This window comes from Scatophagus argus, chromosome 2 (assembly GCF_020382885.2).
Source record: "Scatophagus argus isolate fScaArg1 chromosome 2, fScaArg1.pri, whole genome shotgun sequence".
Lineage (NCBI taxonomy): Eukaryota > Metazoa > Chordata > Actinopteri > Scatophagidae > Scatophagus > Scatophagus argus.
The window spans coordinates 28678032-28692119 of NC_058494.1; the positions used below are offsets into that span (position 1 = coordinate 28678032).

Sequence of the window (14088 nt, forward strand, 5' to 3'; positions counted from 1 at the left end):
AACACCTGATCAATATTCATTACACACACAACACACACACCTGCTGACCGCTGCGGACCAGAGTGATTGATGAGGAGGAAGAACACGATGAAGATGCAGCACACATCTCAGCCTCAGTCACCTCTTAACTGACCAATCAGAACGTCAAAGAGACCAGGTCACCAGGACGTCAGCTGTGGAGCAGCAACTGTCTTTGTCACACCGTGATGAGTTCACTGCCCACAGGTTCATTGCAATTTTGTTCAGGACTGCTGGATGTTGGCACAGTGCCAGTGAACACAACGCAGGTTACCTCAAGGAAATTCAATCGAACGCAACTGGACTTAGTTATTTGTCTTTGAAGACGTTTCACCTCTCATCCAAGAGGCTTCATCAAGTTTGACAGACGAGATTTCGCAGACTCCTACCTGGCTCCAGTTTGACGATCTTGATGGCCGCCAGTTCGCCAGTGCTGACGCTCCTCGCCTGACAGACGGACAGACAGACGGACAGACAGACAGCTGGTTAACACTATTTGTTTTGCGTTTGTTCTCACTCTGCTAGATTCTAACAGTTTACTCAAACTTGATCTTGAGCAACACACACACAGAAGCAGCACCATCGATCAGTTAATGCGCCCTCTGAGATCACACACCTTCAGAGTGAGTGTGTGAGCGTATGTTGGTTCAACACAGTTCGGTTCCCGTCAAAACTGATCAATAAGACGATTATCAATACAGACTGTAATCAGACATACGATCAGTTCATTTTGAGGTGGGACAGTTCATTGATGTCATCCGCCTTCTCAGAGTCTGTTTGGATTATAAATGAATAATTGGTTTGATGTTAACCTGATGAATGAATGAAGCAGCGAAAGACCTTTATTGTGAAACAGCTGCAGGAAGTGCTGGTAATGAGCACCTCCTGTTGAACAGTCACATTTAATTTGAAAATTGATGTTTTACAGCGTTTTCTGGCACAAGGAGATAACAGTAATCAAAGAACAACATTTATTGATACACGATGAATTACTGACAGGATATCTCAAAACTGATTTCTGATAATCAATAAACCCAACAAACAAAATGGCTTCTTGTGTCTTAAATGTATTTTACTCTTCTTGTCCTCTGCAGTGGGACAGAATGTAACGGTGAACTTGTCCTCCTCCTCCTCCTCCCTCTGCTCTTCCTCCTCCTCCTCCCTCTGCTCTTTGTCGTTGTCCTCCTCCTCCTCCCTCTGCTCTTCCTCCTCCTCCCTCTGCTCTTCCTCCTCCTCCTCCCTCTGCTCTTCGTCGTTGTCCTCCTCCTCCTCCCTCTGCTCTTCCTCCTCCTCCTCCTCCCTGACCTCCATCTTTCTGCCTCCTCAGCACTCGAGACAGCGATGATATTCACACCTCAGAGAGCGAACACGCTGCTGAGTGCTAATTAAAACACAGCTCATGATAACCCCACACGACCTCTGCAAGCCTGAGGAAGGTGAAGCATCAGCGTCCGTCCTGTGGGTCGATATGAGCCGATGGAGCTTTAGGATGGCGATCAATAACTTCTGATGGGGGTGGTTTAGTGTGATGCTAACAATGCTAATGACACACACAAACAGAGCAGGATAAAGCCGAGGATCGTGGGAAAAGGGTCCACATCGGTATTGATGAGTGACAGTGTGGGGGTGGAGTGTCATGAACAGCAGCTGACCAGGAGCCTCAGAGCACCGAGTGATCAGCGACCACACGTCGAGTCAATACGACACACCTGTGTGAGATTCAAACCAGCGACCTCTGAGCTTTGAATCGACTGCAGTTCATTCACTCTGACGCCTCCTTGAGAGTCACTGCAGGCTAAAAACTGGACTGAGTTTTTCTGTCTCGTATCTTTGAAAACACGTTCATGCACCTGCAGCGCAGCACCAGGTGTTTTACTTCACAGTCCCGGGTTCTTGCTTCCATGTGGTTTCAATGCACTTAGTGTCAGGAGCTTTGGACAAAAGTGTGACGTAAAATGTACTGATCTCTCCAGGCGTGATCTCTCCACTCCCATCAGGCGAACACGCCGCTTCAGTCGTGACCCTACAGTCAGAATGTGGTCTGCTGTCATGACGATGGGTACAAAGTCACCGACCGGCCATGTGACCTCACATGTATGTGATTGGTGTACACGATCACAGTTGCTGCTGATTATCTTTAACAGACTGATAATCAATCACTCATTGAGAAACTGATCAGCACACTGATTGATGATGCTGTGAATGTCCTGATAGCCAATCAGAGATGTCAAAGTCAAGGTGGGAGACTCCAGGGTGATCCTGGAGGTTGCAGAGGGTGAGGAGGGGGGGGGGGGGAAAGGCTCGTGTTACAGGAAGCAGCAGAAGCCAGCAGGGACGCTGTTGAATTATTGATCAACTTAATGGACAAACTTTCGTTTTTTTCTGCCATCACGTTCAGCTTCGTCTCTTTGAGGATGACAGATGCAGTCACCTGAGATTTCCCATGAGGCCTCAGTCACCAGGACGCCAAGGACACAGGACATATCTCATCCTGACCGCCACACCAAGAGACAGACAGACAGACAGTCAGTCAATTAGTCAGTCAGAGAGACAGACGGTCCAGTCTTCAGTAGTTCGGCTTTATGAACTGTGCGTTCATTTGAAGGTGTGAGCTGATCTCCAGTCAGTGTTAGTCAGCAGGAAGACAGCAGGAAGATAGCTGCTCCTGCATCTGAATTCTGAGGTAGGACCAGTTGTCCTCCTGCTGTTCACTGCAGCTGCAAGACGCTCACACTGTCTTTTTGTCTTTGTCCTCTTTGTCCACTGGATCACACATGTTGCTTTCAGGGTCCTCCACCGTTTCTGTGATCTTCCAGACTGAACCCTCATTAGTCCACATGTCACAGAAGAGGACATCAGAGACCGCAGGCATGCCAGCTGACGGCGTTTCACCACAGAAGGTGGATGAACTCCATCACATCTGCCACAATGCAGGGAAATCAGTGATTCCCCTTTCAGCTGGGGCCCCCTGGGGCCCACAGTGAGGACACCTGTCAGGCCACAGGTGTGTGACTTACAAACAACAAAAAAATGTTTATCTTTTATTAAAGACACTTTTAAGACAAACGAGGCTCGTGGCTCTATAAAGGGCAACGCACACGAACGAACCACACTGATGGTCTCTGCACCCAAAGCCCCCAAGACTTCGACCAGGTCTCAGTTTGTCATTCAAACCACAGGCTGCACTTCCACACATTCAGGGGGACGGGATGGAGGACTGGCTCATCGCGGCACCATAACCACATCGTCACAGGTCACAAGGCTCGTTCAGACCAGCACCCCCAGACTCGTCCTCTGAAACAGTCCCTGTCCTACAGAACGAGCTGTGTCTTCATCAGGCGTCAGGGCTACACAGAGTGACGAACGCTGTGAAACCTGCTGTGACCGGTTTTTGCAAACATTTCTTGGAGACATTTCAGGGCCAGAGACTTGGAGGAGATGAGACGGACAGTACGAGGGATTCAGATAAATAAGCGGTGCACAGGATGAAGACTTTTGGTTTTGACATGTTGTTTTCAGCCCACACAGCCACTTCAGTTCGAACTGAAGTTTGTCCCGTCACGTTCACTGACCTCGTGTTGTGTTGTTAATGCACCGTTTGAGCTTCCTGCTGTGATTCTCTACAGACTCGTTCACTCGCCGGCTTCATTAGGTGAACATGATTTGTCATGAATCACAACAGAGTTTTGTATGAAACCGAGTTTGTGCTCTGGAAACCGTCTGTAAAGAAACCACAGAGCGGCTGACACCCAATCATGTTTTTATAATTACTGCAGTAAACACAGAAAAACCGCGGCAGCGACTTCAGAAACGTCTGCACATGCAGCTTTATGAACAGCAGGTTTTTCACAACCTGCACTGAGGCGCCAGAGACAAATATTACAACAAACTAAAACCACCAGAGAGACAGTGAAACAGGCCTGGGAGACAAGACGAGCCATGTGTCCCCATGAGGGACACCTCGTCAGCAGCAAAAAGGACATAGCTCATCATGAACACAGGCTCACTGTCGGCTGGACTGATCCCTGATCAGCGCAGAGGACCCAGAGACCAGACCCAGACCCACAGTCAATTCAATTCAATTCAATTCAATTCAGTCTATTTATATAGCGCCAATTCACAACAAAAGTTATCTCATGACACTTTCCAATTTGAGCAGGTCGAGACCAAACTCTTTAATTAAATTGTAAAATAGAGAGAGCCCAACATTCCCCCTTGAGCAGCACTTGGAGGAAAAACTGCCTTTTCACTTCACTTTATTCACTTTATAAATACAATGTATATATTGTTTTTTTACACATGTACATACCTGTATTTTTCAATTTTTTTAAAAAATGTGAACACATTGTAAATACCTGTACTTTGAGATTTTAGATTTATGTAAATACCTGTACTTTTAGATTTTCGATTTACACTTATCTTGTTTTGTTTATCCTATTTTAATACTCTTCACTTTTCACCTTTCTTGGTCGGGAATGTCTGTAAGATGTCTGTAAGAACAAAGGAATTCTGATTCTGATTGTGACATTCTCTCTCAGACATGACAGTGGAGACACACCTCCGTCCATGTGTGTAACTGTTCTGATTAATTTCACATTTGAGAGACACACTCTCCAAACCATCTATCAGTCAGTATCCAAGGATTTTCCAGGCCAGGACATTCACATGCCTATAACATGTAAAAACGCAGAGCCACAACACAGTGTGTGACCACGTGACCACCTGCTCTGTCCCCATTGGCTCTCTGACCAGGTAGCCTCACTCTGATCCAAACCAACTCAAACTAGAAAGCGGAAATCAGCAGTTTGATACTTTAAACCTAAGCTGACGTCATGTCAAAACTGATCACTTATTGATCATCTCACACACGCCTGCACGTGACGTTCAAACCGTGTCCTGGTCCAGAGCTAACCAGCTGCTAAGCTAACACAGGGTCAATACGCAGTCTGTGACGTCGCCGACTGTACCTTGTAGACGTCACCGTACGTCCCGCTGCCGACCCGCTGGATCAGCTGGAAGTCGTCCTGCGGGTTCCTGCGGGAGATGTCCGGACAGCAGCTCATCTTCCCGACTGTTCAGACCCAAGCAAGTCGAACACTTTGACCCGGACCGACCCGGGCTAACGGACACAGAACAGACGCCGTCAACACAACTCTAACATGACTTCTTCCGCGAATCCTGCGCATGCGCGCTGGGACTGACTGTGAGGATGAAGATACCTTTATGGATAGTGGGACTTTTGAAGAACAAACTCTATGAACATTTTTGAAAACTTTGTTTGCTCTCTGTTAATTTCTGCAAACCTGGTGTGTGTCACACTTGGCTGAACAAAGCGGTAACAGCGGTGACATTCTGTGTGGCTAAACTGCTGCTGTCTGAGAAACAAACATTTGACCACATTAACTATTCTGCACATGACTGTGAAGAGACCTTGAAGGCAGCACGGTGCGGCTTTACGTTCTGAATGCTGCCACTGCTGCATTCCAAACACACGTGAACGCTGCATGAGTTTGACCCTTCATTCTTACATAATCATCATCATCATTAGTAATCAGTGTCGGTGTGCAGAGCTGTGAACAGAGAGACACAGGCAAACAGCAGGGGAGAGAGTCCACACCCAACGCCACACTGTCAAATCACACGCTGCGATACCATATCTCCACTTCCTGTTTCTGTTTTCCACAATAAGACTCAATGACGAAACGCGTCAGGGGGTTTGTTGTGAAATTGATTCTTACAGTCACTTCTTTTGATATGAAATTGTCCTGTTAAATCCAACATTAGGACATATTGATTATAATAATGTTCCTGAGCCACACGCTTCATCTGTGTACAATGTACATACATATTGGCTACTTTTACACATTGTACATACCTGTATTTTTAAATTTTCTTAAAAAAAATTTTGAATACAGTTTTTGTAAATACCTGTACTTGAGATTTCAGTTTTTGTTTATCCTATTTTTATACTCTGCACTTTTCTCCTTTCTTGGTCGGGAATACCGCATGTGCAATTGTCTGTAGAAACAAGAATTTCCCTCCAGGGATTAATAAAGGAATTCTGATTCTGATTCTGATTCTGATCTCATTTATGCACAAGTCAAATGTCTTCAAGGAACAAAAAAATGCAATTTTCTGTGTGTTTTTACAGACTGAAATGAAGGAGACACTCAGTCTGGACTTCTCTGGTGGACAACATTTAATTTGTTGTCTTCATGTTATGCTGAAGATCTGCTTTATTGTGACATCTTTTATATATTTTGTATATAATAAACTCATATCAGAAACACTCACAGAGGCCGCTGAGTCTGTCCATTTAAATTAAACATGTTCGTCTCAAACATTCAGCATCTTTGTTCTTCACATCCTTGAGACTTCATCAAAACCATCAGCAACCTTGCACTTTCACTCATTATAAACCAGTTGTTCTTATTATTTTTATTAATAGTAGTTGTATTAGTATAACTAAAGGTGTTCCTTTGGAGGCAGTGTGTGGGATTTACATGATGGTGGCTCAGAATCAAATCAGACACATCTTGTGACCCTCGCTGACTTTACAGACAAGAATTGTCTCTACCTGCTGAATTTTAGCCACGAATTTATTTTACTCTCGTCACTTTCAGGGTTGTCTGCTCCATATGTCCTGTTTCTCAGCTCTTATGTGTATCTGATGTGCTGTCCTGTTATAAAAGAAAAAATAACATGTTAGTCTATTCTGTGCCTACAGTTCAGTGATTACTCCTGACCTAAAGTCTAAAGTCTGAAATGACAATAAAGCTCCTTGAATCCTTGAAGAAAAATATGTTTTGTTGTGAAGGCTGACTCAGCACACTTCCGGTGCTGCTGCGTGTTACCTGCCGTCACCTTGACGCGGTGCTGACGGTCCATCAGTCGGCATGACAACGCGCTCCGGAGAGCAGACGGGGAGCGGCTGACGGGCGCGGGGATGGCAGCACAAGATGCCCAGTAACGCAACCAGCGGCGGGAACCGAGAGAACCCCAGCAGCGGGAGTTGCTCCGGGACCGGGTCCGGAAGCGGCTCCTTCCATGTCCCGACCATGGAGAGAGCGCGTCCGGTGACGGTGACCGTGTCCGCGGTGAGCCTCGCGCTCAGCGTGTTATCCCTGCTGCTGCTGGTCACCGCCATCTCCACCGACCACTGGTACGAGACCGACACCCGCAGACACAAGGACAACTGTGACCGCCACGGGTCCGACTCCAACGACCAGAAGAACCGGGAGATGCCCATCTACCACCTGCCGCTGGTGGACACCGGCAGCGGCGGAGCGCGGCAGCGGGACGTGGCGCTGATGAAGCCCGTTCATGTAGGCAGCAGAGAGGAGGAGCTGCTGGAGAACTGGCGGGCCATCCTGGGGATGGGCATCCTGGAGACCGAGTGCGGCAGGCCGCTGTTCTCCACACACTCCGGCCTGTGGAGGAAGTGCTACTTCAAGAGCCTGGACCCGGACATCGACAAGCTGATCGACCGGGGTCAGAACACACACACACACACACACACACACAGTCACATCCATCATGCACACATACATATAACACACATTAATAAACCCGAACACTGCACGATACACACACGTACATGTACGTAGATGCAGTACAGATACACACAATGTACATCCAGGTAACACTGCATTAACACGACAGTGAAGCTCAGAAAGTATCCAGTGTACAGTAATAATTATTAGAATATCATTGATAGGGTTACTGCAGGTGGAGGCTGTGCTGCAGGTGGAGGCTGTGCTGCAGGTGGAGGCTGTGCTGCAGGTGGAGGCTGTGCTGCAGGTGGAGGCTGTGTGTACAGATGCTGTATGTGAAGGCAGGGTTAAAGTTGTATGTAATGACTCGTGGTGGAAACGCAGGAAGGTAATAAAACAGGGTAACAGAACGCAGAATAGTTCAGCAGTTCAGCAGTTGAAGATCATGTGGTCATGTTCAGACTGTGAGCTGATGTCTCAGGTGCACACAGGTGAGACAGGTGCTCTGTCAGCAGATGTCGGCCTCACAGCTCAGGTTCTCTATGTTATTTTATGTGATGTTTTAGAAATTCTCTTAATCTGCTGACACCAATCAGTAAATCACACACTGTGACAAATAAAGGAAAAGCACCTGGTGCCTGTGGCTGTCGCAGTCCATCCGGTCATCTGATTGGACCGCCTACTCGTGTCTCTATGTATGCACCTGTCTTCCCTCGCTCACTCTGTCACTAAAGCTGTTAGCGAGCTGTCAGACAGGAACGGCTAACACGCTGGCTGAGCAGCCTTGACTGCTGACGTGTCTGTGGTTTACCTTCATCGTGATGTCATCAGGTGTTTTCTCACCTGTGAATGAGACGTGAGGCATTTGGATACGGTTAGTGTGGACAGTGATGAGCTGTGCTCCTGTTGGATGTGGCCTGAGATGGGACAGCTGTGTTAGTGAACTGATGTGTGCATTCAGCTCACTGGGCTGCTCTGGGATCAGCTGACTGACTGCAGCGACCAGCAGAAACTGGTCGGCGGTCACCGTGACGTCTGCAGTTTGTGTCTCTGCAGTGTCTGGCAGCGAGCCCAGCTCAAACCTAGAGGTCAGAGTGGTGAACAGACAGGATCTGGACCCGCTAACATCCCTACCACACATCAGATTACGTCTGCTCAAATCACATTACACCGTGTTACAGATCGTTACCCTGAGCTCAGATCAGATCAGTCGATCCCAACACAAACAGGTCTTCATATCGCCAGGTCCCTCCTGGCATCCTGTTGGCAACAGTTCTTGAAGGTGTCTGGCTGTGTCCGCATGTCGGGTCTAGAATGATAAGCTCAGGTAAACGACGCTGAGCCACAGGTGAGTCACAGGTCTCTGAAACGTTTAGGTTTCTGGACACTATGTTAAGGAATTACAAAACTAACATGATTCAGCTGTTTACTGAACAGGCTGAACCTGTCTCACTGGACTCTCCTGTCCCACCCGACTCACCTGTCTCACCTGTCTCTTCTCTGCAGGTATTGCAGATCGCTGCACGGCTGTTAAGTATCACTTCTCCCAGCCAATCAGATTGAGGAACATCCCTCTGAACCTGACCAGGACCATCCAACAGGACGAGTGGCACCTGCTGCGTGAGTCAACACGCACACACACACACACACACGCACAGTCAGACTCTACTGTGATTTAATCTCAGACGATAGGGTTAGGGTTATTGATTATATCTTCTAGATGATCATTTTCCTTCTTGTTCTCTTCACTGCTTGTTGCCATGGAAACATGACAGTATTATGTAACAGTATGAGGGACAGTTACCAGGGCAACACTCACTTTCTTCATTTACCTCCTTACTGACAGCTGTGTGTGTGTGTGTGTGTGTGTGTGTGTGTGTGGTCTCAGACCTGCGGCGCATCACGGCAGGCTTTCTGGGCATGGCGGCGGCCGTCCTGCTGTGTGGGAGCATCGTGGCGTCCGTAGGTTTCTTCTGGGAGGAGAGTCTGACGCAGCACGTCTCCGGGCTGCTCTTCCTCATGGCAGGTGTGTGTGTATTGTTTGACGTGTGTCTCCCCCTGCTGGTGAGTCCTGACTGACTGTGAGGTCTGTTGGCTTCTCAGTGTGAAATCAGTGCTGCCTTGTATTGATTAGTCTGTTGGTATTGTAGTGTCTGCAGTTCAGCATGGTCCATGTTTAGATATTTATTACATTGGGTGATGGCGTTTTTCTCCCCTTTTCTCGGTTTCTTGGAAGACTGAGGTCATTGGATGAGTTCCAGATGTTTTGCCTTGGAACCATGAAAACAACCAACCTAAATAGATGAATAGAGATGTTTCAGTAGAGTGGTCCATATTGGCTGGGATCCTCTCACATGCACGTGCTTAATTTGATGCTGAGCTTCATGTAATAAACTTTTTATACCAGCAAGATGGTGTCAGCGGAGATCTCCTTCAACATCTTCACATCACCGCTATCCAAGCAGTATTTATCACAGATCACATTCAGATGAATTTCTCTCTGATTTGTCCAGGAACTGAAGTGATGTCCACGTCTCCCTCACTATGGGGCAGGCTGAAGTGTAAAGAGTTTGGTCTCGACTGGCTCTGGATGGCGTTATGAAGCAACTTTTATATAAATACACTGAATTGAATTGAACTGTCAGACCTGAATGCAGGTCTTCAGGTTGATGGTTCAGTGTTCTGTATAGAGTTTAGCACCTCAGAGCTCTGCAGGGTGCAGCTGGCGGAAACAAACAAGAGACACCGAGTGGTGGAATAAACTCTGACTGCAGTCCACATGATTTTTATTTTCTTCATATCTCTCTGTTACATCAGTCTGCTCCTAAGGACTGATCTCTGGTCTCTGATCTGGTTTCTGATCTGGTCTCTTCAGGGATTTTCTGCACCATCTCCTTATGTACGTATGCGGCCAGTGTGACCTACGATCTCTCCAGAAACCCTCCCTTCATTTACGGTCTGCCGGCTGATGTGGATCATGGTTATGGCTGGTCTATCTGCTGCGCCTGGGCCAGTCTGGGTCTGACCGTGGCTGCTGGCTGTCTCGGTACCACCTTCCCCTTCCTGAGGCGGGCTGGAGCTCTGCGCTCCAAAACTGCTCGCGAGTCCTCCGTCTGAGAAGACGGCTGTCAGTCAAACAGAGAAGCAGGAGGGGTTGAAACCTCGGACAACATTTGGTGAACTGGTTCATTGAACTGGGCTGTGCCAGGTTTGTGTGACCCGGGTCTTGGACAAACTGGAAGTGGGTCCAGCTGGAGCTGTTGGAGATCAACACCTGTTTCCAAACTGTTTTCAATGGATCACACTTTCAATCTCATGCAAAGTGTTTGTAAGACAAATGAGTGACCCAGCTGAGGGACTGCATTGGTGTTTATGATGTGGACACATGTCACAGCTGAGGTCTAAGACCGAGCAGCCAAGACTGAGACCAGCAGAAAATTTCGACCACTTTCATGGTTATTTAGATCTTAAAGGTGAGGGACAGGTGTACTGCAGTACCCTGTGACATCATTCGCTGTAGCCAGTAAGAACCTTTTTTCTGCTTCTGTTTTCATTTAATTTCCTCACTCCCTCTCTCTGATTGGCCAGGCAGTATAGAGTGTCACAACATCACAGATCAATCAGTTCAGGACAAGAAGTGAAAGTGTGAAATGAGACGCAGCTCAGTGATGTTTACTTCCTGTTTCAGAGTCACCCTGTACTCGGAATTCAGATCAGGTCCAGGATCAGGTCCAGAATCAGTGTGGATGTGGGCTTAGATTCTGTTGAACATCAGCTGATTAGCTGAAGTTAACGTCACATGCTGCCTTCACACCTTTACTCATCTGTCAACCTGCAGCCATGACGTTCGCCTCAGATATTAGAGCTCAGTCCTCATCCAAAATCTTGAAAACGAATTCACACTGTGAGGACAAAACATGACAGTATTACGGTGGTTCTCACAGAGTACACTACACGGCCACAGCTGGTCCTGGCCCTCCACAACCCAGATCTGGACCAAAACAGTGCAATAAAAGAGACAGTGATGACTGAGAGGACAAAGTCTTCAGACTCGACTGCTGCAGCTGAACCTGATGATCCAAACCTGCATGGCCTAACAGAAGGTTTGTTCTGATCTGAGTGCAGAAACAGCTTGAGATAAGTTTGATTCCAGTTTCAGGTCACCTGATGACTTCAATCATCCAGTGAGCCTGAACTTTATAATAGTGAATGAAATATCTAAACTAACTGTCACCAACAGCAAGAAAGTTAACTTAAAGTTCTTTAGACAGAGTCGCATCTGTAGAGAAAAGGTCGTCCTTGTGGTGTTGTGTGTGTGATCATCCAGTCTGACGGACAGGTGAGGTGACCAGCGTCAAGTATAAGCAGCTCAGAGGTGAGAACCATCAAACTGGTCGTGGTTCTGCTGTGTCTCCTTTAGCTCTCCGTCTGTTAGCCCGTTGATAATGACAAGATGTGTCAGGATCTGTTGAAGGTTTGAATGGCAGAGTTCACACACACACACACACACGTGTATATAAAAGTTTTGTGTCTTTACCTGATGAGTTGAAGCCATGTTATTGAGTTGTTTGTTTCAGTGCTTTCAGCCATCTGCCTGTGAGCTGAGCCACAGACTGCGACTCTGACCTGGACTGAACTGTTGAAACATCTCGTATGTCTGGAGAACCCATGGAACATTTAGAACAACTACAGTCCCTTTACTCACTGAACACTGGACCTGCTTCAGACTGACTGCCTTGTCTTCCTCTGACACACCGGAAGTCCAGGTTCAAACATGTAACTGACTGAATGCTGCTGCTTGGTGCTTTATTATTTGTTGAATTTAGAAGTCAGAGTTCACAAAAATTCCTTTGGTGGTCCTCAGCTCAGTGACAGATACTGCAGCAGGCTGGATGGATGCCACATCTTTATCCTCTGATAGGTTTCTGTCCTTGCTTATCGTACAGTCTGATGGGGGCGTTAACATTCCTCCATCAGATATTTCTGATCGTCAGCATCTATCCAAGACCCCCAAGACCTCTCTCTGCCTCTGAAACAGTCTGATACACCATCATACCCATCTTAACTCCCCAGTCCCCCTAATGTCCTCTTAAACCTCTCAAATCCTCCTCCTTCTAAGATTTTCTAGTGTCCCTCCAGTACCTTGTTAGACCCCATCATACCTCTCCTGTAATCTTCAATACCTTCTCCCTCCCCCAGTTCTCTCAGACCCTGCACAGCTGGACCAAGGCAACAGGAATAGGACATGAGCCGTACAGTATCCTTAGCCTCCACGACCCTTCCATTATCAAAATTTGAGGTTGGTATCCACAAAAGTGCTTAATTCTGTGTCAGAGATGGAGTTTGAATGCGGTGCATTGGTTAATTGGAACAACCAGAGTAGCTCTCCTGTTTTGCCAAAAAAAGCTTAGCAGTTTGTATGTTGTCATACTGGCAGTAATGCATTCTGCGGTAGGTTTTCAACAGCGTGACAGTTACAGTGTCTGCAGTGGAAACCCTGTCTGATCGTGGGTTTAGGCACACATGTCATCTGCTGAGTAGCTTGAGGATGGAAGGTCTGGGCAGATAGAGGCTAACCTATCATTCTCCTTCTGCTTGTTCTGAATTATTATGATTATTAATTTTGTAACTATTAAATCCTCTTATTTCCTCTGAAACCTCCCACTAGCCCTCTTTTACGCTTTTAAATCCCTGAGACCCTTTTACACCCTTTGGTATGAAAAGCTGCTGATGCCCCATCATAACCTCCTCTAACCCCAGTCTGCCTTTACTACCCCATCATATAATCCCTGTACTTTTGAACACCCATGGAAAACCTCCAACCCCCACCCCACTGAAACCTCCCAATCCCCTCGAAAATTTCATGGTTCTCCTGATGGTCTGAAATCCTGTGCTGCCCTCTGCTGGACACTCAGCGTCTCTTCAGTTTTTCTGATGTTCAGCTGTAAATAAACAATATAAACACTGACTCTCTTCTTCTCTGCAGTGTTCTTTCACACGTGTTCATATTTGTTTGCTGTACTGATGAAATGAAATGAAATATTAAAATATTATTGCTCTGTGGTGCATTACGAGCTATTGTGCACAGAGAAGTTTTCATTTTATTGTCAGTTTTATTAAACATCAAACTATAATCTGGTATTGATAGACTGTTGTTTAAGTTTTATTGAAGGTTTTATTACCTGTGAGTTAAATTCAGCAGCTCAACGGTTTTGTTTTCTCACACTGTCACATGACAGCAGCTGTGAGTTGAGGTTGCCGCCCTCATCAACCTGCAGGCGTGTGAAATTACAGTCACGAACAAGACGCCGAGCTGACAGAACATGTCTCAGCAGGGCATTTACAGCACGTTTTGCTGAGATGTACGGGACATGAACCTGAACCTGAACCTGTGTTCAGTCCCCTGAACACAGCATCAAGTTAAAGTTAAAGTTAAGTTAAGTTAAAGTGACATATTTTGTCATTGGAGGGAACTCACTCCAACGAAATTTGTTCTCTGCATTTAACCCACCCATGTGACGTGCACACACACACAGCAAACCCGGGGCAGTGGGCGACCGCGTGCAGCGCCCGGGGA

At 46.8% G+C, this 14088-nt stretch overlaps 2 protein-coding genes and 1 long non-coding RNA gene across 6 annotated transcripts in view; 1 reads left to right on the forward strand and 2 right to left on the reverse strand.

The window, feature by feature from the left end:
- LOC124053104 (mitogen-activated protein kinase kinase kinase kinase 3-like) overlaps positions 1-5713 on the reverse strand; it is a 28016-nt gene extending 22303 nt beyond the window's left edge. The window contains exons 1-2 of the mRNA XM_046378071.1: positions 4986-5713; positions 408-465 (exon numbers count right to left, since the gene is read on the reverse strand). Coding sequence (XP_046234027.1) covers positions 408-465; positions 4986-5081 — 154 coding nt within the window. The 5' untranslated portion in view covers positions 5082-5713. The remainder of the gene's footprint in view (positions 1-407; positions 466-4985) is intronic.
- Positions 5714-6847: 1134 nt separating this feature from the next.
- On the forward strand, positions 6848-13502 carry tmem178 (transmembrane protein 178). 3 transcript variants are annotated; one of them, XM_046378081.1, is made up of 4 exons: positions 6848-7509; positions 9018-9131; positions 9400-9537; positions 10387-13502. In XM_046378081.1, exons 1-4 carry the CDS (start codon positions 6978-6980, stop codon positions 10626-10628), a joined length of 1026 nt encoding a protein of 341 aa, XP_046234037.1. In that variant the 5' UTR covers positions 6848-6977; the 3' UTR covers positions 10629-13502. The 3 variants fall into 3 exon arrangements, with proteins under 3 accessions (XP_046234037.1, XP_046234044.1, XP_046234051.1); XM_046378088.1 differs by lacking the exon at positions 10387-13502 and adding an exon at positions 10025-10333; XM_046378095.1 differs by lacking the exon at positions 6848-7509 and adding an exon at positions 8353-8859.
- Positions 8223-9133, reverse strand: LOC124053133. Of its 2 annotated transcripts, none has more exons than XR_006842107.1 (3): positions 9001-9133; positions 8701-8820; positions 8223-8354 (listed from the first exon to the last, which is right to left on the reverse strand). It is a non-coding gene; the product is annotated as an uncharacterized LOC124053133 (long non-coding RNA). The 2 variants fall into 2 exon arrangements; XR_006842106.1 differs by having other exon boundaries at positions 8992-9133.
- Positions 13503-14088: the final 586 nt, after the last annotated feature.

Excerpts from the sequence above, each read along its gene's own strand:
- tmem178 (XM_046378081.1), top strand. The coding sequence starts at position 6,978 with ATGCCCAGTAACGCAACCAGCGGCGGGAACCGAGAGAACCCCAGCAGC. Across the intron at positions 7,510-9,017 it reads CGACAAGCTGATCGACCGGG|GTATTGCAGATCGCTGCACG; the intron begins GTCAGAACACAC and ends TCTTCTCTGCAG. Across the intron at positions 9,538-10,386 it reads GCTGCTCTTCCTCATGGCAG|GGATTTTCTGCACCATCTCC; the intron begins GTGTGTGTGTAT and ends TGGTCTCTTCAG.